This window comes from Vulpes vulpes, chromosome 15 (assembly GCF_048418805.1).
Source record: "Vulpes vulpes isolate BD-2025 chromosome 15, VulVul3, whole genome shotgun sequence".
In the NCBI taxonomy this organism is placed as follows: Eukaryota; Metazoa; Chordata; class Mammalia; order Carnivora; family Canidae; genus Vulpes; species Vulpes vulpes.
In genome coordinates this window covers 45,660,173-45,684,804 of record NC_132794.1, presented here as the reverse complement: position 1 = coordinate 45,684,804, position 24,632 = coordinate 45,660,173, and the positions used below count along the sequence as shown (strand labels likewise).

At 49.5% G+C, this 24,632-nt stretch overlaps 1 protein-coding gene across 1 annotated transcript in view; it reads left to right on the top strand.

The window, feature by feature from the left end:
• Positions 1–24,632, top strand: part of RASGRP1 (RAS guanyl releasing protein 1) — a 75,848-nt gene that overhangs the window by 34,719 nt on the left and 16,497 nt on the right. Inside the window, 6 exon segments of the mRNA XM_072738227.1 lie at positions 11,243–11,348; positions 17,092–17,154; positions 18,010–18,141; positions 19,305–19,458; positions 22,422–22,595; positions 23,609–23,725. Coding sequence (XP_072594328.1) covers positions 11,243–11,348; positions 17,092–17,154; positions 18,010–18,141; positions 19,305–19,458; positions 22,422–22,595; positions 23,609–23,725 — 746 coding nt within the window.

The window sequence follows — 24,632 nt, the reverse complement described above, 5'->3', positions numbered from 1 at the left end:
TCTCTCCCTGTGTTGCTTGCATTTGTCTCTTTTGCTGTAGGTCCACTCCCCCTTTGCTGGCCTCTCTCCCGGCCACCTGCTGGCAGCTGTCTGTGTCCTCTGGGGTGCTGGGACAGGCTTCTGCCTGGCACATTCCCATGGTGCTGTGGTGGGGAAGGATCACTATGTGAGCCAAGTAGGCTCTGCTGACAGTAGCTCACCAGAGAATCAAATGGCAGCGTCACTACTCAGGCAGATGGTTTGATTGTTCCCAGGAGGTTTGGCCCCAGAAAGGCGACTGCACACTGTGTTCAGCTGGTGCTCCCTTTCTGACAATGGCTCACAGAGTTTGAGGTCATGGTGTTGTCCCAGAGTCAGATCACTGGGCCTGTCCAGCACCTGTCACACCTTTCCCCTCCGAGCCCAGTTCCTCAATTCCCATCTCAAGAACTGTATCTAGTATACAGAACTGAAGAGGACAGCTTCCCTCACGACTTGTCAGCCCCCTGATTCTTCAGACGTGACAGGGCCAGATTGAGGCAGCAGTCCCCAAGGAAGGCTGGCTGTCTTGCTCAGCAAAGACAACACAGCTAAAAGCTCTTTTTCATGTTAGGCAATTCATGCACTTGGGTAGACATTTATAGATTGCAATCGCTCATCCAAAAAATCTGGGTCATCATTTACATGGAGCTTCGCGCTTTGGAAGAAAAGCTGTGCCCAGGGAGGAATGTTCCTGCTGATGGCTTGGCCAAGAGAGCAGAGAGAGCACCTGCTGTGTGACGGAGGGGGGGAGGTGGGCCAACACAGGAGGGCTGGGAGCTCCCGGGGGCCTTGGCATTTCCACCCACACAGCCACCGGCTCACCACCAGAACCCACCACCCCGAACCCACCGGCATTCTGGGTTCTCGTCGTCCTAGCTCAGTGGCGCCAGTAATAGCTGCCTTGTGTTGATGTCGCAAAAAGTGGGGATCCCTGGGTGGCGCAGCGGTTTGGCGCCTGCCTTTGGCCCAGGGCGCGATCCTGGAGACCCGGGATCGAATCCCACGTCAGGCTCCCGGTGCATGGAGCCTGCTTCTCCCTCTGCCTGTGTCTCTGCCTCTCTCTCTCTCTCTCTGTGTGACTATCATAAATTAAAAAAAAAAAAAAATTAAAAAAAAAAAAAAACAAAAAGTGGTAGGTTTGAGTGTTAGGATCTCCAGGGTGATTTTTCAGAGAATGAACCATAACTGCAGTGAGAGGGTTGGTCCCTATGGGTGCAGGGCTCCTTGGGGAGAGAAGGGGAAGAGGGCTGCAGGGAAGGGGGTTAGCCTTGTACTATGGATGGCTGAAAGGTGGAGCTCTCTCCAGCATAACCAGTCTTCACCCCATTCACCTACTCCCTGAGGAGAGACTGGCGCCAAGGAAAGAGCCCTGGGCCTGGGGTCAGAAGGCCGTTCCTGTCTGGGAGCCTCCACTCACCAGCCCTGTGACCACGGCCAGGGTGTGACACCTTGTTTCTTCATCTTTAAAAGTGAGCCCACAGTCCCTGCGACAGTATGGAGTTGTCAGACTCCCACATTCAACACAGATGATGCTGTCTGTGGAACCTAAGTGCAACAAAAAGCGTTGCTATCAAGTGTTGTCATCTGGGGAGGCTACGCAGTTCTCCATCCGCTGACTACAGGAACGATTTGTGCATGTGCACATTGCATGCCTATCTGTGTGTGTGTGTGTGTGTGTGTACATATCTAGGTGCTGTGCCACTTGCAATGCCTGCCCCTCCACCTGCCCCTCTCCCTGCCCCTCTGCACACCCCACACCCTGACCCAGCAGGGACGGAGAGTCAGTGGATTGAAAGGAGGAGACACCGGTGCTCTTCCTCACTGCCCCCCTGGTCGGCCCCTCTGGGACAGGGGATGAAACCAAGCCAGGTTTTCCCCTTCTCTGAGTCACTGGCCTTAGCTGTTGTCAACCCCCTGGGGTTGGGTGGGAGCAGAGGAAAGAGGGGAGCCTGGTCGGCCTCGTCCCCACCTGGAGAAGGCTCTGCTTCTAAAGGCCAGTGGCCAAAGTTGGCAGTTGCAGCTCGTGCTTAAGTTGAGGCTTAAGTGTTGTCCATGTCATGGTGCCCCCAGCCACTGCAAGTGAATAATTAAGAGCCAGTTATGTCACAGATACTCACTTGGACATGGGATAGAAAATATCCTAGCTCAGCTGACATCTTCCCGCCCGTGTGGCAGGCCCCACACCTTTGGCCTGGTGATGCGACGCCAGGTTGTCCCAGAGGGAATAAGATCAAGCCTGGATTCACAAGGGAGCGTCCCTTTCCCCGAATTCTCACTTACACGGAAAGTTGTGTCCTTAAGTTAGAGCACTGACCACTGCACGAAATCTGCTGCTGTGATGTAGATCTCTGAGAGGGTTAGGGCTTGTGGTCCCTCCTCCACCAGAGGAGCGCCTTGAGCTGGATCAATGACTCAGCCCCTGGGCAAGGTCCAGAGGGCGTGAGGTTAGCGGGCTGAGCAGTAACGTGGCCTCAGGAGCGCCTGGTGGGAAGGACGATGGCGGAGTGCCGGGCAAGACCAGCCTTGGTGACTGGGTGGCCTGCCGAGCCCTGCACCCCAGGCCACACTACACACATCTCCCCCACCCCCACTCTACACTGTAAGCTTGGAATTGGCCAACACGGAAGTGTGTGGACCACAGAAATCTGCAAACACTACAAATCACGGTTCGCCTCATGTTCCCCCAGGAGAGCTGTTCTTTAAGCTCCCACCAGCGCAGCCCTGGCCACAGCCACCCTTGTCCCACACCCACCCTGGGAAGGGAGCCTCCATCCTAGAAGATCACTTCTGATTGTTCTCCTTCCACCAGCCTTGAGGGGCTGGGACAAGACACAAGATCAAGGTGGTACCCGACACATGCTTTAAGCTGTGCAGGTCGTAGAAGTTGGGAGAGTTCAAAGCACACATCACCCCATTCTTTCTTCACATGCACTTCCGGGCCTGGTGGCAGGTGTTAGCAGAGCAAAACAAGAAACGACAGCAAACTATTAACTTATTGTTCAGCTTGCTGATCTCCAAACAGCATCTACTGAATGTGGCAGTGTTGCCATCAAGTAGATTTTTATTTTCTTTGGGACATTCATGGGTGTTCCACATTCACAATTCTCTGTGCGTCTGTCAGCTTCTCCCTGGATCCTGTCTTCTCAGTTCTGGAAACACTGACCCCCACCAGCGGCTTCTGCTCACCCATAGGCTCTGGATCCAGCTCTGCCTCTGTGGTTTTCTGACCCCTGATTCCATTTTGTGGTCCCTGGTTTTGACACACCTGTTATTATGTGGCATGCCCATAAGGCTGACAGCTTGCCTGCCGGAGACATGCCAATTTCTGACCTTCTGCCTTTGGTACACTCAAAATCCTTCACCTATCAAGAGATTTCCATGGAAACCAAAACAAAGAGGGAGCCAAGACTGTGTTCTGGAGTTTCTTGGGTGTTGGCCATATTTTATGTCCATTTTGCAGGAAGTCATTTGTGCCTCCTCCCCAGACAAGCCTTCACTGCAGGAAAGACACCTCCCTTCAGCAAGAAGTAGTGCCTAGAATGCAGCTGATCGCAAGTCTGCTCTCGGGAGAGCTAAGCATTTGGGAGTAGTTCATTGCTGTCAGAGACAAGGGGCTTATTTAAGATTAAACCACAGAAAGGAAGAAAAGTGTGTGCAGACCAACTGAGAAGCAAAGGGCTGAATCAGATGACCTCATAAATCTCAAGGTTCTGGGTCACTTCTCCACAGATACCAAGATGCCTCTTGAACCGTCGTGACCAGATAGGGCCTCTCCCTCCTCTGAACTTTGCCATCCTTCTGTGTGCTCTCCATGGGCTTCACTCTTAGTATTTACCACCTGACATTACTTTATGTCTTGAGCATGTGTCCTGTTCCCTAACCAGATTGTCGGCTCCTTAATGACAAGAGGCTTTCCTTTGAGCTCCCCAGCTCCTTTGGAATCTAAGACAGTGTCTTGCACACAGTAGATTAATGACCAGTGTAGGTTAGTTGCATCAAAAAAATGTTTTTAGTTGAAGTAGAGTGGAAAGTCACTATGTAGAATACAGAGTTTTCCTGTCCCTGGAAAACTACAAGGAGATGCTAGATGGCCACTTACCTGTGATGCTTTTAGGAAGAAATAATGCATAAGATAGAAGTTTGAGGTAGAAAATGTTAAAAGTCTTTCCCACCCCGAGAAATGACTATCTAGAAGCCACATGGCTTGCTTTTTGCTTTGTGGGCCAAATGGTTCCCAGGTGGGATGGGTCCTTGACTAGTATACTTCTCCAGCAGCATATGTTACTGCCCGGTCTAGTGGTAGAGAACAGAAGATTGACATTTTTGTACCCTGATGAGGTTTCAACCCTTTACAGAAGTCTCCCCTAAAGTGTGAGGAGCAGATGGTACTGAGAAAATATGCACACTTTATTATGCATTGCACATTTTACTTATTAGAATTTTTAGTATGACACCCTGCATTTTGAAAAGCCTAAAGATGCAAACAAAATGAAATTATTCATTGAAATATTTAAATCAGCTTACAGCAATTATATCAAAATATCAAAATTAAATCCTGCAGTCTGGAAGGTAAATTCCCCTTGACCACCCACTTAGAAATCTGACTTTCAAAGGGAGGCGGCTCCTCTCAAAGAGGAAGAAGTTCTGTGAGATGAAGTCAGGAAGGGAATGCACCCTTGATGAGGTCACATGGTGGGCAAGTGGACATGCAGACTTTCTCCTAGTGGAAAAGGATAGCCAAGAAGGGAGTTCTGGGTGTAGGTGCAGACGTGCTTCTTCCCTCACTCCATTCCTGTCTCCCTTTGCTGAGTGAGTCATCCTGTCCTGGCCTTACCATTTGCCAGCCCTCACTCCCACAGAGACCACGTGAGGATTAACATGCCGCGGTGGGGGGATGGCATGGAACTCTGGAAGAGGGGGTGCCAGGTAAAAGGGGAGAGCAAGCATGGTTTTGAACCTTAAGCACAGCACCCTTTTTTTCTTAAGGGCAACTTTATTGATCAGTATAAATCGGCCAAGGCCTATAAGAATTTTTCAGAAATCATCAAGGGCTCAAAAGCTATTTTTCCAAATGAGCATTGGTTCCACCCCAACACCCCAGCAGCATCTCTTAGACTTAGGCCTGAGCACTGGAAGAGATCTCAAAGCTCATCTCCTTCAGCCCCCCATTTAATGCTGGAATTCCCTCTCCCAACCGATGGCCATGGGGCAGGCGGCTGAGTAGAGTGGAGAGAGCTGGAGTTCTAGAATCAAACAGACCTGGAGCCAGATCCAGATCCCAGCTCTTTGTCTCTCTGACCTAGGACAAATTATCCCATCTTTCTATACTTTGATTTTCCTCAGCTACAAGTTTTCAGCAACAAAATTGCTGAATTATTTTAAGAATTAGAAATAACATCATTTAAGGAGCTTATTGGCACAGCCCCTGGGATTACTAGGACTTGAGTGAATAATAGCAGCTCCACCCATTAGGGATGTAACTAAGTGTCGCTCTGGGGTCCCCTCGTGAGTGTCTCTGTGATAGGAGTGCCTCTGTTGATGGGCAGTCCTGGTGGTTAGGCGTTTCTGCCTCCCGTGGTGCTCAGTCCTGTCTCCTCCTCAGCCTCTCTGCTGCTGCCTTTTATGGCCCCACAAAACAAATCTAAACCTCCCGTGGGTAGTACTCTAGATATGTGAAGTCAGTTCTAATAGCTCTCTGTACTTTTCTCTGTGCGAAACCTATATCGAATCCTTCCATATGTGACTTGGCTTTGATCTCAGCCAGGACACTTCTAAGCCCCTTTCCCTAATACATGAGCATCCATGGAAGGATGCTAGCCAGCCACCAAGAACTGTGGAGAGAGCAAGCCTGTCCATACTGAAAAAGCCAGCGACTATGTCCCATCACTCCTATGAATGTTCAAATGCATACCCTACAAAGGTATTTCAGTTTCCCTGCTTTTCCCCCATAGGATACTGGAATGTGACCCTACTACCTTGGTGAGGAAAGGAGCATTATGAAAACTGCATTGTCAGAGGCTGAATTGAAAAGTTAGCCCCCCCATAATTGTGGGAGACTTGATTACATTGTTACACCCCCACCAACCCCTCTGCAAGTTTCACCTTCTGTGTGTCTCTGAGATTGTTCATGTGACTTAAAAGTCCCTGCTCTTTCACCAGAGACTGAGCAGCAGGACTTGTTTTGGCAGCAGAACAAGACGGAAGTGTCAGCATGCCAGTTCCAAGCCCAGGCTTCAGAGGCCTTCAGTATTTCTAGTTGCCCTTTGGCCATCACCTGGAAAGAATATACCTCAACCAAGGCAGCCGGGGGTGGGGGCGGTGGGGGCGGTGGGGGTGGCGGGGCACGTGTCCAAGACCCCAGCGAAGTCTAGCCTTTATCAGCTGACCTGCCAGCCGGTTCACAGACACTTGGGAGACAAAAATAATTGAGTACCCTTTTAAGTCTTTGAGTTTTGGGGTGGTTTGTTATGTGGAATTTCGTGGCAAGAGGTAACTATTACAGAAATTGGGCCAGGAAACAGAGGAAGCGCGACACTAACCAGTGCCAACCAATTTCAACACCACCACCTGTGCAGTAAGCATTTTCCTACAAGCATTTTCACTGTGTCGCTCATCAGGGGAAAAACACTTTGGCTATAAAAGATAAGATCACACACACACACACACACACACAAAAAAAAAAAAAAAAAACCCAAAACAAAACAAAAAAAGGGGATGTTCACTAAGAAGGACATAAGGACATATGAAAAATGAATACCAAAATTAAAAAGCTTTTATTGCAAAATACAACATGTTTGAGTACCTTTAAAATGTGCAGTTGCAGAACTGTGCAACGATTGAGTGGATTTTGTGTATTATAGCTAAGCACAGTCTTCAAAGTCTTTCGTGCTGTTACTTTTTTTTTTTTTTTTTTTTTGCTTATGGCATTGTCTCCATGGTAAAATTTCCAGTTTCCTCCTTCATTAAGAGAAGTATCCAAACACTAAGATTCGTATTTGTAACAGAGCTCTGTATCGCATTGTGAGAACAGCATTTGTTCTTGGCATATTGTCACACATCCACATCCACACATCCATATTGACACTCCAAGTTCTGTGGGAAACGTGGGTTCAAAATTCAGTGCCACTCTGTAGACCATCGTGAGGGCTAAGATTCATATCCCATAAAAATAAAGGTACTGCACCAGGGAGACATGAAGCCAAACTGAACCAGGTGTTCTTTTATCTTTTATGTCAAAAGTGCTGTACCGCCTGTTAGTTATGTGGCGAAAAAGCTTGTGGCAAAGATGCTTATGGTGCAAATACCCAACATGATATGGACCCTGCTTCACTAAGTTGAGAAGTCATGAAAGATTAAAAAACTGGGGTGCCTAGGTGGCTCAGTCAGTTAAGCACCTGCCTTTGGCTCAGGTCATGATATCAGGGTCCTGGGATCAAGCTCCACATGGGCTCCCTGCTCAGTGGGGAGTCTGCTTTGCTTTGCCCTCTGCCCTCTCCACTGCTCATGCTTACTCTCTCCCTCTCTCTCTCTCAAATAAATAAATAAAAATCTTGTAAAGATTAAGGGAACAGTAACCAGCCTCGCTGAATACTTCATAAAAATGATTTCTCAAGTTGTAACCTTGAGTTTCTTTTTTATTGGCCAAGAAGAAAACAGTATGTGTATTAATGTATATCATCAATGAAATATCAATACCAAACTCTAAAAATCAATATTAAATACCAAGAACCTTAGGAAGGGTATATACCTAAGGTATAACCTTAACCTTAGGTAGTTTAAGGAAGACCTCTCCGGGGATGTGACATTGAAACTGAGATGGGAATGACATGAAGAGGCCAAGGGCAGAAAGACCACACTGTAGGAAATATCAAACGCAAAGTCTGTGAGTTGGGAATAAACTTGGAGGGTCTGAGGTATAAATAAATAGAGGTCTGAAGAGGAGCAATGTGGTAGGAAATGAAGTGTGAGATATTAGAAGGAGCCAGAACATGTGGAGCTCCGCTGGCCACAGCAAGGATTTTGTATTTTATTACAGGTGTAATGGAATCCATTAACGTGTATGAAGCACGTGACCTGATATACAGGCTGACTCCTAGCTTCTGTGTGGAGAGTGGACAGGAGTGGAAGCAGGGGGTCTTTGGGGTGACTGCATCATGGTGCTGGCTACGACTAATATGTGTAATGGCAAGGATGGAGAGAAATCAACAGGTTTGAGATACATTTTTAAAGTAGAATCAAGACCTTGCACGGCTGGGGATTTACCCCAAAGATACAGATGCAATGAAACGCCGGGACACCTGCACCCCAATGTTTATAGCAGCAATGTCCACAACAGCCAAACTGCGGAAGGAGCCTCGGTGTCCTTCGAAAGATGAATGGATAAAGAAGATGTGGTCTATGTATACAATGGCATATTCCTCAGCCATTAGAAACGACAAATATCCACCATTTGCTTCGACGTGGATGGAACTGGAGGGTATTATGCTGAGTGAAATAAGTCAATCGGAGAGGGACAAACATTATATGGTCTCATTCATTTGAGGAATATAAATAATAGTGAAAGGGAATAAAGGGGAAAGGAGAAAAAATGCGTGGGAAATATCAGAAAGGGAGACAGAACATGAAAGACTCCTAACTCTGGGAAACAAACTAGGGGTGGTAGAAGGGAAGGTGGGCGGGGGGGTGGGGGTGACTGGGTGGTGGGCACTGAGGTGGGCACTTGACGGGATGAGCACTGGGTGTTATTCTGTATGTTGACAAATTGAACACCAATAAAAAATAAATTTATTTAAAAAAAAAAAAGAAGAAGCAGCAAGACCTTGCTGATGGATTGGAGGTGAGGGAAAGTGAGAATTAAGGATGTCTCCTAGGTTTTCAGTCTGGGTAACTGAGGATGGTTGGTGGTGTCATTTCCTGAGATGAGAAAGAATGGAGGTGGACTGGACTGGGGTGATGGGGAGAGAGAGCTCAAGAGTTTTGTTGGGATGAGTTAGTTCGAAATTAGACACCTGTGTTGCTTTGCCAAGGAGGACGTTGGACGTGTTAATTTGGTACTCGTGCTGAAGATGTAAGTTTAGCAGTCATCAGCAAATAGATGGTTGTTTTAGCCAAAGGACTAGATGAGTTCACCCCAGAAAAAAAATTAAATTTTTTAATTTCAAACTTAAGAAGCTTCAAAATTTTAAAATTGATTTTTAAAAGAAGTGGGAGGACTAAGCCACAGAGCTTGGTGACATTTAAACACTCATCAGAGGAAGAGGAGACAGAAGAAGAGTGTGAGAGAGAAGCTGAGACAGTGTGATGCTATGGAAGCCAAGAGAAGAAAGTGTTCCAGGAAAGAGGGTTGTCAACTTAGGATCGGGTTGGGTTGGATGCAGCCTGAATCATGAAGTCAGATGAAGCCAGAGACACAAACTCTTGGATCCGGCGATGTAGAGCTGGTTGGTGACCTTGAAAATGAATGGGAGGTGGGAAATTGGTGACAGTGAGGCTCTGCTAAAAAGGAGAACAGAGAAATGGAGAAGTCCTAGGGCTGGTGAGAGGCTAAGGCTTTGTTTCATTGTGTGTAAATGCCCTGGGTGAGAGAAGCAGGAGAGAGAGAGGGACGTTGATGATGCAGGAGAGATTGTGGACAGAGGCAGGATCAGCATCCCTGAGAAGGCAGGAGGCTCTGCACAGTGGAAGCCACAGTCTCTGGAAGGCCCCCCGGGAGACGGGGAGGGCGAGCAGAGAGAGGAACAGAGTGCGTGTAAATCCCTGGATTTGGGGGGGGGTGGTGGCAGGGTGGTGAGTGGTCCTGCCTGTTGATGTGCAGTTTCTCAGTGAACTGTGACCCTAGGTCATTTGGGGGTGAGCCAGGAGTTCCGAATCCTGCGCCCACCGCACTGCGCCCATCATTGATCGTTACATGCGCTTGGAGAGAGTGAAAACGACAGCCCCTCCTGCATCATGTATTTGTAAGAACTTTGAAATGCTACGGCAAGGCGTGTCCATTCCTTCATCTGATACTTTGCTCTGAATCATTCAAGCTCCCATCAGAGAATCGGATTCAGGTGGCTTGCTTAGATGAGAGCGCCTGAGTGAAGGAGCTGCTTGCAGAGATGAAGGTGGAATTAAGAGATGCTGCACGCAGACTGTCAACAAATAGAAGTCATTGCCTCCCCCCAACCCACCCATGGGCTGGGGGTCATGGGAGATTAAGAGTGTTAGCTCTCGGTAGGAGCTGGAGTCATGGAGGACAAGCCAGCCAGTGTTGTCATTCATCGAAGAGACCTAGAGCTGCTACCAGGGACGTGGTGCCAAAGCAGTGAGGGCATGAGAGAGAGGTACCCTGATTCATCTCCCCTGCCTTGTTCATGCTTCTGCATGGCCGAACCCAACTGGCGCTGGCTGGCAAGGGTTATGCAATCCATGGTGAAGGAAAGAGAACAGATCTGGCTGCAAATAGCCAACACAGCCCCTAACACTTCACGGCGTAAGTGTTAAAAAGATTTTAGAAACCACTCCAAAGGAAATCTGTACACCCGGCACCCATGTGTAGAATGCATCTGACTCTTTGGTACCTGCAGAGATTGGAAAACCTGGCCAACCATGATCTCTTAAATGAACCATCGCAGATACTTATAACCCAGCCGTAACCTCCACATGTCACGGTTGCCTATAGCCTTCCTCCTTTATTTTCATCCAGCGGCATATCTCCCATAACGCTAGGAAAGCTTGTATTTCAGAGCCCCTTCCAAGGCCATGAGGGAGCCCTCGAAATCTATCCCTGTGATCTCATAAGATTTGCAAAAGTAAGATATTTAACTGTAATCTGTTAAAACTGTATTTTTCACTCTGACCCTAGAAAGGACCTCTCCCCCCAATTATATACGCTTTAGGCCCCATAAAACTTGGATCTGTTTCTGCTCTCAACAGAGACTCACGTGTATGGTGCAAGTTTTATCCCTTTCCCAAGAATCTACCATCTTTCAGGTGGGAGGGGGTCAATGAACATCAAATGGGCATTTTGGAGAAGGGAAAAATGCAGCAGGAGGGTAAGAAGCAGAGAAGAGAAGGGTGCGTGGTGCTCAAAGCAGTGGGAGAAGCGCTGTGTGAAGAAGCCCCACTTGGGCCATCCATCCGCCTCCACCTTCCAGTACTGGAGGGTTGTCGGGCATCCGGGCAGGTGACCCATTCCTCTCAAGGGGCCTCGCTCAGATTCTGTTTTTTATGTTTTCAGATGCAGATGGAAACCTGTGCCGAAGTAACCAACTGTTGCAAGTCATGCTGACCATGCACCGGATCATCATTTCCTCCACTGAACTGCTCCAAAAAGTTATCGCCCTATATCCTTTTAGCACCATGACTCACAGCCCCCAAAGGGGATTCATTCAGAAGTACCTTGAAATTTGAAACATGCTTTCATTTTGATTTGGTCTGGAATAACTCTTCAGTGGTAAATGGGTTCAGATATCCCTTCAGAGGTGGGTTTGTGTGTGTGTGTGTGTGTGTCGATGTGTGTCTGTGTGCGCACATGCACGCACACGTATGCGTCACTTGTTGGATGGGGCAGTTTTTATCGATGCTGCTCGCTCAGGCAAGTCATCAAAGAAGTCCACAGGCAAAGGAATTCGGCCTCAGTATGTCTGGCTAGTAAAAAAAAAATCCCTTTCCTGTGGGCTAATGGAAATGTACGTTCCTCCCCTGCAGACTGACAAGGGTGCAGTCATGACTCCAAGGTTAAACTGGCTTTCCTGTCTGATTCTTCAACTTGTCCCAGGTTCTTTTTTTTTTTTTTTTTTTTTTTTAAGATTTTATTTATTCATGAGAGACACAGAGAAAGAAGCAGAGACACAGGCAGAGGGAGAAGCAGGCTCCCTGCAGGGAGCCCAACTCAGCACTTGATCCCGGGACCCCAGGATCACGCCCTGGGCCGAAGGCAGGCACCCAGCCGCTGAGCCACCTAGGCATCCCTTTCCCCAGGTTCTAAAGCATGCTTTGTGACACCACAGTTTCTGGAGCATCTGCTGGGGCTGTTATGCTTCAGGCAGAGGCACTGGCTGTTGGCCAAGCAAACCCTGCTGGATTTTAACCTTCTTGGGTGTGAATTGAGTAGGGTGGAGAAGGAGCCTGCCCTTCCCTCCGGCTGGTGACACTCTGCCCTGTGTGGCCCCGAGGAGAATGGACCGTAGGTGGGAGAAGAGCGTTGAACACCTGAAGCCCCAGTCCTTGGCATTGAGTCATGCCCGGTGGCTCCTCTAATCCTTCACCCCTCCCTCGACCCCTTCCTTTTCATCTTATGGTGCACAAAAATAAGTAAATAAATAAAAGCCATCAGAAGAGACTGAGTCTCTTCTCTAAACCTGCTTATACATCCTTACCTCTCATGCCACAGGAGGTGTTTCCTGTGGCATTCCCAGGGCAAAGCACTGGCTGAGGTCTGTACGGTAGGAGCTGCAGGTGACGGGGGGTGCAAGTCTGCAGAGACTTTTTAAACCATTACAAAGCTGATTTGGAGTCGGTTGACCTTTTATTAACTCTGTGTGCCAGCAGTCCCAAACAGTGTCGGTGATTAGAGACTCCTTGGTGAAAAGCCTGTTGCTCTAAACTAAATGGAGCCGAGCCCTGGCTGTGCCGGCGGTGGACAGACCGCCCTCGCCTCCCTGCTTGCTCCCACACCCCACAGGGCCTGACCTCTCCCTAAGGTCCCTGCTCCTCCACTTCACCGCCCCCCCCTTCAAGGACACCTGCCCCTCAGCCTGAAACACATTCAGGTCTCCCCAACCTGCAAATTAACTCTCGGCCATGCCTTCCCTCCACTGTTCGGGTTCGCAGTTTGATGCACAAACCTCCTAAAAGAGGTCTGCACTCACTGTCCCCCATCTCAACTCCCACTCAGTCCTTACCTCAGCTGGGGCCCCCACCCCTGCACTCAGACATCCCTCTGATGTCACCGCTGGCCTTCTGCGACTAAGCCCACTGGCTCTTCTCTGCCCTTGCTTCCTCTGGGCTCTGTAGACACCCTCTGCCCCTCCAGGCCTTACCCCTTGGGGTTCCCCTCCACCCTCCCTCGGGCTAGCTTCAAGGCACCCTGTCTCTGTCGGAGCAGCATCCCAGTTTCCTTCTCACTCCACCTCCTCCGCTGGGTGATTCCCCACCAGGATTTCCACCCCTCTCCTCCAGTGCTGCGGACTTTCCAGTCTGTATCTCTTTAACCTAAACCATCTTGGAAAAAAAAACAAAACAAAACACTTGGACTCATTTGTACTGCAGACACTTCAATCTTAATATGCTCAAACTTATTTCGTTTTCTCACCACTCTCATCCCCAGTTACTACCCACCAATTCTGCTTTGACACCTGTATTTTCAGTTTCAGTTCGTGGTGTCCTTGGCCATCCGCTTAGCCTAACCAGAGACTTCAGAAGCACTCTTGCCTCCTCCCTCTGCCCTTCACCTCCTCTGGAGTCAGTCCAGTCCTCCACGGCCTGTGTCCTCGGCCACTGTCTGTCCTGGGCTGCTGTTCTCCCCTGCATGCTACACGCCCCACCCCCCACTCCTGTTCCCGTTCACTGGCCATCTTTGAAGTTCCTTTCCTGAGGAAGCAGGTCACATAGGCCATTGCCTCAGAGCCTGTGCAGAGCCCCTCTGCTGCTGGGACAGGGCATCCCTCTGTAAGTGCCTCTTACGATTCCCGTGCCTGGAGTGCCTTTTCCTCCCTCACTGCCTAGCAGACCCATTCAAGACCCCTCTGTGAAGCCTTCCTGACGTTTTCAGCCTTGCATGCGCACGCGCGCACACACACACACCCCTTAAAATATACGTCTAGTGTCCTTAGTGCTCTGAAAATCTAATTCCTCTGACTTTAGTTCTGTATCGCTTGAGTGAGTATCCCTCATATCTCTGGTCTGGATATAATCTGCCTTGAAAAGCTTTTCATCTACGATGACAAAGTGCCAAGTGTTTTTATTCTGTTAGCTGCATCCATTGGTCTACCCTGACCGAGTCTGTAAGTCCTGCAGCGTGATACACTCAGGCTCTGGCCTTCACAGGTGATGTGTGGAGTAAACAGCAGAAACTCTGTGTCTCGCCAGTGTAGTTTGATGTGTCAGGAACATAGAAAGTCACAACAGTACTCAATTAACTATAAGTTACTTTAAGGAAAATAAATATATTTTTAGCATAGGTTTAAAGATGCATACACTGTTAACTTACCCGATGACACGTCTCCCCCACCAGTCTGCCTGTCGACGTCAGGAACCAAGGTGGCTTTATCTTTGTTTCTCTAGAGCTTAGCTCAGGGGCCGCTCCTGATAGTATGCAACGAATGTTGCCTTACTGTGGGTGCAAAACATTGGCTCCTCTTTCTGTATTGGGACTTCTAGGTGAGAAGTTCAGGCTTTGGTGGAGGGTGGAAGACGAAATTCTAAGAAGGGAATCTGAGATAAGACTGCAGCGACAGCAGGACGATTTTTTCTTCACGCTCCGAGTCTCCGTTTTCTGACCTTGGCAGTTCTAGAATTATTAGTTAAATAGCTCATGCTTTCCTGATGCTTCCTGGTTTTTCGCTGTTAAATAGCTTTTAAGACGTGCTCTGAATGGTTCCAGTGCCTAGAAAGTACAGTTAGAACAGTACTGGTCCTTCACCTGCGGAGAGGGAGGCCTGAAGCTTCCAGGGGACAGTAACATGCACCCCGCGGCGCAGCAGGTGCCTGAGCCTCCCGTCCTGGCCTGTGTGCGCCGGCTTCGGCCTCAGCCCCTGCTCATGTCAGGCCACCTTGGCCGTGGCTTGGACCTGTTGGCTTGGGGCCTGCCTGCATGCAGGGCCACGGCACGCTGGGCAGGGAGCGGCCTGGTGGCAGCTCCAATAAATGGCACTAAGGTGATTTCTATGTCTACTTAGTTGTTTTATTTTTTACTTAGTTGTTTTCGATGAGAAATATGTTTTCTATCCCTTTGTCACTGAAAAGGAAGAACAACAAAAATTTTGACAAGTGCATCAAGTGATAAAAATACAGAATCTGGCCCATATGTATCTAGAACGTGCCTTGTGCTTGGAGCGCTTTCCATTGAAGGCAGGTGTTCCCTCAGCCATACGGCCGAGAGAAATGTAAGGTCCTCTTGTTTTCACTCTTACCTTTTATGCCCAGAGAAAGGCAGGCATCAGAGCCTTTTATTTCATAAATTTTGCCATCACCTGCCTGGGCTTATTTTTATTGTTATTATCCATGTTGCTGTACATGTGTGTTTTTGTGGGGTTTTTTTTGTTTTTGTTTCTGAGGTGCTTTTGAGGGCAGATACTAAGGCAGTAAATCCATTAAAATTTAGTTTTTAAATTAAAGGGATTTTATTAAGAGTACAAATTTTACAACCAGAGCCCTTTGGGGCTTCAAGTGTAGTTTGCACATACTATTCTTTCTGTAAGTCTAGCATGTTTCACCACACATTTTTAAGGGGCCTTGAAAAATGTTTGGTTAATTTGAATAATGCTAATTAACTAAATACTTCCAATGGTTTTTAACTACAACTAATGAATCTTATATTTTGAATTATTTTTAAATGCTTCAGATGCCTTCCTGAATTCTACATAGTATTTGTAACTAGTAGATAAAAGTCATAAGCAGTTAACATCATTTTAGAAGTTCCAAAGCCATGATTAAACTTAATAAAATTTCAATTTAGAATCACAAGTCTAAAACAATTACATATTCCAAATTGAAGTTTCAAGGCTATCATTCTAATATGGCTCTCAAACAGTACAGGGATATAAAATCACCCAAATAGCTCAGATTCCTTCCTACTCAAAAGCACTGATCCTAAAATGTGGACGTTCACTGGGCTGTATTTACCCCTACATTTTCCAGCAGTTTAAAATTACACATACCCACTGGAGGAAGACCACTCCCACCCGGTTAACTGAGATCTCTGCCAGCTTGCTCACTGGACACAGCACAGGGGTCCTGCTAGAATTCACCTAACCCTGTACTGCAGTCAGGAAAGCATGGGTTTTAGAAAGGAAGGAGGGCTTAGCCTCACAGTAGACATCACCCGATTCCTCAGCCTGTTGACCAAAGATAGTAGACCCACCCAGGTTCTCCAAGGGTTTGGGTTTTGCATTTCTTTGGGTTGTAAAATAAATGTATTTTACATATTTACAAAATATATTTTAAATATTTACATATTTCTAAAGAGATAAACTTAATAGGATCTCACTGTCCTTTCATATTCTTAGGATGGCGCCCTTCTCATGGAATATTCCAGATGCCACAGATCCTTAAACATGACCTCTGATCGTATTTTGGATTATTCACATGGCCTTGTCTGACTTACTATCACAACTTACGAGGTCCGTCTGCTGACCCCCTCCAGGAGTATATTACATTTTTCACACTGCTGCTCTTAATTATGACACTATATCTGAATATTCATTCCCTTTTTTTCTAATTTAGTGCACAAATTTGTTTATCCACTCCCCAAAACACTTTAAAGGAGAAGGGGCTTGGGATCCCTGGGTGGCACAGCGGTTTGGCGCCTGCCTTTGGCCCAGGGCATGATCCTGGAGACCCGGGATCGAGTCCCATGTTGGGTTCCCGGTGCATGGAGCCTGCTTCTCCCTCTGCCTGTGTCTCTGCCTCTCTCTCTGTGTGACTATCATAAATAAATAAAAAATTAAAAAAAAAAAAAAAAGGAGAAGGGGCTACTCTTTTTCAGTTGTTTCGGTGGGACTCCTAACCTCTTGGGAATGGGCATGAGGTCATTTGCCCCTTCTTCAGTTCAGGTGCTACCTATGTCAGCAGCTTTCCACACTGTTGGCTTTGTCTTTTCCCTTCTGCAAAGGAAATGTTGGGATCTCCCTCCATAAGGCGCTTTGATGTGGGCTGTGTAGGTCACCAGCATCACTCCTCCAGGTGGTAATAGGCACACAGCTGCATACATCGGGTTAGTTTTTATCCCGTGGTGAGAAAACTAAGAAAACAGTGTGTGTGGGCATGGGGTAGGGTAGGGGCGGGGGGTTAGCAAGTACTTCCAAAGATGAGAAGTTGTTTGGTTTCTATGACAGAGGCTCCTGTTTCCCTTAACCACAGCCCTACCTATAAGGATGCCTTGGCAAAGAATTCACCAGGGCTTTGCCTGAAGATCTGCTATTTTGTAAGGTAACATCTCTACGTTCATATGGGACACGTGGAGTGGGGTGAAATGAAAAGACTGAAGCAGGGGCTCCTCGTTTTTGCCTCGTGCTCCCTGCCTCTCGTCCTATCTGTAGAACTCCCCTGGACACACAGGAAAGGGCAGTGCTGCCTGCTGGAGACGCCTTCTTGGAGCACAGTTTTTGCTAGGGTGCCTGAGCTTAATGTTCGATACCAAGATGACCTCTTTGTCATTTCGTCTTTATTCCTAATTATAAAAGTAACGTAGGTCACATCTGCGCATCTTGAAAAGCCAGAAAAGAGTATGACCATGGTCATAGTCATTCATTCCCCCCCCCCTCCACCCGTCCTGAACATTTCCTTTGTTGTGTTTTCTAAGCGGGTCTTCTTAATGCAGTTGAGATCAAAGTCCATTTGTGTTGTCCTGTGCGTTTCATTTAATTCTAGGTCACAGGGAATCTCCTGTAGTCATTAAAAACTTTTGTGTGTGTGTATGTGGACATTATTTTTCACCGTCGTATGTTGTAAGATGTGAGCAAAGGTACCTTACAGACTCAGTGCCCGGTCCTTGGATTTGGTTGGTCTCTAACGGCGCCTAACAGAGCCCCTTCCCGTCATTGCGGTGCACAGGCCGCGCCTGTCCTGTCAAGGCCTGTGGGGTGTGGAGGGGCCGGGGCTGTCGGGGCGCCCGTTTTCTTTCCATCCCCCACCCCCTGAATATATATTCTGTATTCTTGGGCCTATGGAAGGACAAACCACCTCCTTTTTCTGATTCTCCTTTGAGGGAGGAACCCACCGAAGCCTGAGTCTTTGTCATCAGTTTTGGATTTTTTTTTTTTTTTTTGACTTCCCACCTCGTAGGTACTGGATAACCGAATTCTGGATCATGTTTAAGATGGACGGTAGCTTGACAAACACCATGGAGGAGTTCCAGGAACTGGTGAAGGCTAACGGCGACGAGTTGCACTGCCGCCTGATCGACACGACGCAAATGTGAGTATCGGGGTTCTGACGGGTCCCCGCAGAGCACCTGCGCCCCCATCCCCCCCCGGGGCTCCCCGGGGCTGCCCCCCGCCCCCTGCCCCGAGGGCGGCCCTTCCCCCCCCAGAAGCCCCGCAGACGGGCTCAGATTGGGTCGCCAAAGCCAAAAGACTGGCGTGGAACAGAGAAGCGGGGAAGCCCCCTGGGGACAGCGCTGGGAGCGCCTAATACCGAGGCGCAGGGGACAGACGGGGGGGAAAGTCCCGGTGAAGAAGGAATGAGGGAAACCGGGAGTACAGGCTGGGCGTCCTCTGCGCCTGCGCGCTCGCCCGCTGCTGGCGCCCCTGGGGCCTGCTCCCGGGCTAGGGCCACCCCGGCTCCTACCTGCGCCCGGGCGCACCCTGCGGGGGCCCATGCTCACCTCGGGAGGGGTCAGCCACGTCAGGGCGGGGCGGAGCGGGCGGCCCGGGTGCCCCGCCTGGGCCCGAGGCGCCTGTCACCGACCTCCCGGGAAGCAGAGCGATCCCGGCGCTGTCTGGGCTCGGCCAGCTTGGAGTCTGCGCTTCTCTGCTCGGAGGTCGCCCCGGGAAGATGAGGGGACGTGTGGCCCTCACTGCGGGCGTCGAGAGGAGGCGGGTGGAGCCCAGGGCAGCGCCCCGCCCCCACCCGGACTCCCGGGGCGGGGTCTCCGCGACCCACCGACCTCGAGCCCAGCCTCCCTCGCGCGGGACGTCGCGGTCGCACGTTGGGTGGCCCGCTGGGGCGCGACCCCGGGGTGCGGCCTGGGGGAGACCCCGGTTCCCAGGCCGGGTTCGGAGGCCCGCCCGGAACCAGCAAGGCCCTCCCACCCGCTCGCGGGGGTGCGGGAAAAAGTGGATTTGGGGAAACCGCTCAATGCTTTGCCTCGGCCGAGGAGTTAGCTAATGGGCCGTGCTTTGTGCGTTCCCGTGGGACGTGTGCATGGACTTACGGGATCTAAGATTCTTGTGAACTATTTGAGAGAGCGAGCGAGCGAGCACGAGTGGGGCTGGGGTGCGGGCGCGAGCTCGGGCGCCATCCCCGGGCCCTGAGATCAGGACCTGAGCTGAAGGCAGACACCGGACCATCAGGGCACCCCCCTGGAAACTAATTTTTGTTTTTCCCCGTCTTCTCCCTTTCATGTTTACTCACAAAAGCAATGCCCGTGACTGGTCCAGGAAGCTGACTCAGAGGATAAAATCCAACACCAGCAAGAAACGGAAAGTCTCCCTGCTGTTCGACCACCTGGAGCCAGAGGAGCTGTCGGAGCACCTCACCTACCTTGAGTTCAAGTCCTTCCGGAGGATATCCGTACGTGCTTGAGGGGCAGGGGAGAACTTCCCTGGGTCACCCCAGAAAACAAGCAGAGAAACTCAACAGCCCGTCTACCTCCTGACCCTGGAGGGCCCCTCAGGGCTGGCTAGACACGCCTCCCAGACTTCGTCTAGTTTAGGAAATGAGCACATTTCCTCGAAACGTCTCTGTCGCTCTGCTGTGCTCCCCTTCTCCCATCCTGCGAGCCACCCCACCACTCCCTCACGCGGCAGTGCTGCGGGCACACGCGACACCCTGCACACACGCGCACACACATATGTATGCATACACACCCATCACACTTCCAGATTTTTACAAATTTTCCTTAAGAAAAAAAAAAAGGAAAGTGATATGTCTTCCCTTGAGTTTTTATTCTGGGATGGGCTTTGAATGGCTCAGGGAAATCCTAAAATAAAGCAGATGCTCCTGGTCTAGCCCAGAATATACTTTACTTTTTGAAGTCGTGGTGACAGGACCCAGCAGTCCATCATGATTCTAGACCAAAGCCATACCGACCCAAACCTTGCTCCTTAAAAAACTTCATCTACAATATGAAAGAATTTCGGCTCTCTACAAGAGAACTTGTTGGCGTGGCAGATGCCAGCTTCGCATAGTGGCCAATATGCTTCCCCGGGAAATGACAGCCTTGGGCCGCTCAGTCCCCACCCCTACCAGAGAGGCAGTCTTCAGCTTTGCTCTAAAAGCAGAGCACACCCAATTGCTGGATGCATTTCTTAGAATGACCTATGTTCCCCAGATGCGGGGATGGGGACCCCTGGGAAGGCAGCCCGAGCGAGGTCACTCTGCCCCTCAGGGTCAGAGCTGGGGCTGGAGTCACATGCCTCCATGTCACTCAGCCCCTGCTGATGAAGTCTGCCTGTGTCTAGAAGAACCACAAACCAGGTTTCAGGGTTTGTTTCATGTCCCCTCCCATGTTGCTGACGTCATGCTGATGCCACACAGGTGGCAGGACCATCCAGCCCCTGGCGGGAAGTAAGCTCCATGCATTCATGGGCACCAGCCCTCCAGGGTCCCCGCCAGCACTCCCAGGCCAACCATAGGCCCCGATTGGGAAGCTCCACCTGGCCATTTATGGTGGGCGGGGCCTCCCCGTGCCAGGGAACAACACTGAAAAGGGCAATAGGTGACACGGGCAATCGGGGCCCAGCTGGCAGGGCGCCTCCAGGATGCCTGCACTCAGATCCCCGAGGCGGGGTGGAAATCACTCTAGAACTAGGACTCTGAGCTAGTGCTCCCCAGGTTCAAGCCGTGCTCCCCTTGCCAATGAACACATCAGTTTGAACTTTCATTTCTTATGGGTGGCACGATCCCCTCATAGAAAATGGGGTGGGTTTTTGTTTTTTTTTTTTTTTTTTTTTTTCATTTTTCCTACACAGTTCTAAGTGGTTTTCCCAATTAATGTTCCTTGACTGCAGTTGGAGGGAAATTTCTCTCTGCTATAAACTCAGTGGCATTGGTTATTTTGTGCTAATTATAGTATTTAGTATTAATTCTAAAAAATAAGCAGACTCCGTGTTTTAGTGACAGTGGGAGGGGTATGATGCATTCACTGGGGTGAGTCCTGGGCACTTTCTCTCAGAACCAGTATGATTGCTTATGTGTCCCTCTTGAGGCCTTTTTTGACCCTAGTTTTCTGCCCGTCAGCGGTCACTGGCCCAACTGTGTCACACATCCGACTTCAAAGGGGGCCTGGGAGCAGAGGGCTGGGAATAGCCGGTCCCCTGGGGGCTTCCAGGGCCATTGGGTCGGAGCAGCAGCAGGGCAGGGTGGCTGCCGTGGCGTTGGGACCGTGGTGTGTGGCGACAGCCCCGGTCCACAGAGGCTGTTCATGCCAGCCTAGTCAGCCACCGTCAGGTTGGAAAACCATGGTCACTAAACAATAGCTAAGCGCGCGGCCTCCGCTCAGGCTGATGAGCCAGAGAAGTGCCAGCAGCTCTGGTTCAGCCTGAGCCTGCGGTGGCGGCGCACGTGTGTAGCACCCCGGGAAGTTAGCGTGCTCTCGTACATTGTGATGCTCCTGGCAGTCTCGTGCCCTGGGTGGGGTGGGTTTTATGATCCCACTTTTAAGAAAACAGCGGTTCGGGGGGTGAAGAGAGAGATTTTCTTGGGAGGATTGTCCGTTTTTCCCCTTCGCAGTGGAGCGAGAACTAGTACAGACCTTACTCAACTTACCATGGGAGTACCGGGCTCCACGGACCCATCGTAGGTCGAAAATACCATTTAATACCTCCAACCTACCAGCATCACGCGTAGCTCAGCCTAGCCCACCTTACACGTGTCCAGAACACTTCCGTTGGCCTACAGTTGGGCTGAATCACCTGTCGCATAGCCTATTTGTAATAAAATTTTGAATATCTCTTGTAGTTTACTGAATACTGAGCTGTTTATAGGAGTACAGGGCGGCTGTAAGCGAATCAGTTGTTTATTCCTATGGTATCATGTGGCGGCCTGGTAGCGGCAGTTTGCTGTTTCACACTGTGTATGGCTAGTCTGGGAAAAGGTCCAGACTCAAAATTCAAAGTATGGTTTCTTTCGAGCGCATATGGCTTTTGCAACACTCTACAGTTAAAAAATCCTAAGTCAACCCATTCTAGTCAGGGACTATCTATACTAGGATTTCTCTTCTATATTGTAGTCTTTAGAATTTAGAAGGGACGGTATCATTATCTATGCGGATACAGTGTTTGGATTAACTAGGATGTGCACACGTCCACTTGTGCTAATGACTTCTGATGGAGAGGAACCACGCTGGGGGTAGAATAAGAAAGATTTCCTTCCCACCATCATCATCATCTGCAGGCTCATCAGCCAAGTGGAAGCCATGCAAGAGGAGGGCCAAGAGCCTCTGTGCCCCACAGCATCAACTGAACCGAGGTGATGTGCCTCTCGAGCCTCCCGGGACACTAGAGGGGCGTCCTGACAGGTTTCTTTTTCCCCAGTTCTCCGATTATCAGAATTACCTCGTGAATAGCTGTGTGAAGGAGAACCCCACCATGGAGCGGTCCATTGCCCTGTGTAATGGCATCTCCCAGTGGGTACAACTGATGGTTCTCAGCCGCCCCACCCCGCAGCTCCGGGCAGAAGTCTTTATCAAGTTCATCCAGGTGGCTCAGGTGAGTGACTAGATTAAGAATCTTGACCTGGGTTCTGAGGTCAAGTACCCCTCTCCCTCCCCCTAGCCAGTGTGTCGGCTGGAGCTGCTTTCCTCTCCTGAACCACAGTGGAGTGTGTATGCTGTAAACTGTCCCAGATTTAGATGCCGTGGCTTTTCTGTTTCCCCCATAAGAGCACTATGGTGAGGGCCATACTGAACTCTCTCGGGTTAGGATACACTTTTAGATTTGGTTAGATCTTTTAAAATTCTTTTACATATTGATTTATAATCTTTACAACCAAATGTGGGGCTCAAACCTGTGACCCCAAGATATCAAGAGTCACACACTCTTCTGAGCCAGTCAAGCACCCCAAGATCTGCTTAGATCTTTTAACATTTTCAGAAGATGCTTACCAGCCTACATTGTTTCTCCAAACGTGGCCCCCATGGCAAAGGAAAGGGCAGTCTCCCAGGTTTTAGGTCTTTGAGTCTAGATTGTGTTGAATGGCCAGGTTTAACATTTGAAGGCAGCCTTTCGTAAGAGGAAAACAGGTGGTATGAGCGCATAACTGGAATTCCCCAGAGAGTCTTTGTCCTTAAAGATTAAAGTCTGGTTATTCAGGATGAAGGATGTCAAATGCTATTAGCTCTACATGGTCAGGCCCGGTTTGGTACATGGCCCACCTGCTCTGATATTGACTGAAGGTTTATCCCTAAGTTCAGCCCCAGATCCCAGGAATCAGAAGAGTTGCACTTGGATCCAGAAGTCCTTGTGTTAAACAGGTACTTTGGGTGGTTCTTGGAAACCGCTGACATAGAGGACGGCCCGCAGAACTGCTGCAACAGAGGAGGGACATGTGACACCTTGCTAGACTTGAGACCTGTGGTCTGAAATGAAGCCTACAGGAAAGAACAGTCAGAAAGCTGCAGCCCCTGACCCCTAGGACGTGGCCAGCATCAGGAAGGATCCCAGGAGAGCACGGAGGTGTGTAACACATGCACGTTGACAGCCCTCTGTTTCCTATCTCACAGAAGCTCCACCAGCTACAGAACTTCAATACACTGATGGCCGTGATAGGTGGGCTGTGTCACAGCTCCATCTCCAGGCTCAAGGAGACAAGTTCACATGTCCCTCACGAAATCAACAAGGTGAGCACCACTGCCTCTCTGGGCTCCTTAGCAGCAGCCCCAGGGCCAGCGGCGGGCAACCCAGAGAGCATTTCCAAGCCCTGTAACCCTTCACCAGCTAATTAGGCAAAGTGTCAGAGAGGCAGAACCAAATACCCCCTCCCTCCCCCCACCCCCCCACCCCCCGCCCCGCCACCCTTGAAGACCCATAGGATGGGACTGGTCCCAGGTCTGAGTGATTCAGTCTGGCTTCTGTCACTGTACACATCCCTGCCGGTCAGTGGAAATAATGTGTGCCTCTCTCCTCTACTCCTGTGAACATTCAGTCACTGTCTTTAATACCAGCTCTCTTGCTCTAGCACCTTGTTCCAAAACGTTTTCCTAAAAGAAACAGTAGCTCGGTTGACTGTAGTTGTTTGGTGTCAAATATGTATAGTGAGTGACAGATTAGAAGCCTGCCTCCCAGATGGCTTGGAGAATGACATTCTGGACAGCTGAATTTTCCCAGAGTTTAAAATTAACTTTTCAGGTGCCATTTTGTAGCAGTGTTCTCTTGAGGAATAGTCGTCTTAAATACCCTATGCACTTTTCTACATTCTTAACATCTTACAGAGTAGACTTAGTCCTTTATAACACGGGGCTGTTACTCTGAATACAAACCACTAAGATATACTGAAGATATGAGTGCAGCTGTGTGTGGTCTGGATTAGCTAACAGCTGCTCTTTGAGCATTTCCACCTCACATGAGAGGACTGAGCAGCCCTGCCTTACTAACCTCAACCCCCCTGTGCCCCCTACCCCCCCCCCCCCCATCCTCTGGGCTCCATGGAGGCTCTTCTTAAGGAGACATGTCTGTGCTCCATTGCCCTGTTGTCCCAGGATGTTCAAGCTGCTTTTGGGAAGTCTCAGATTCATTGTCCCCGCTGTC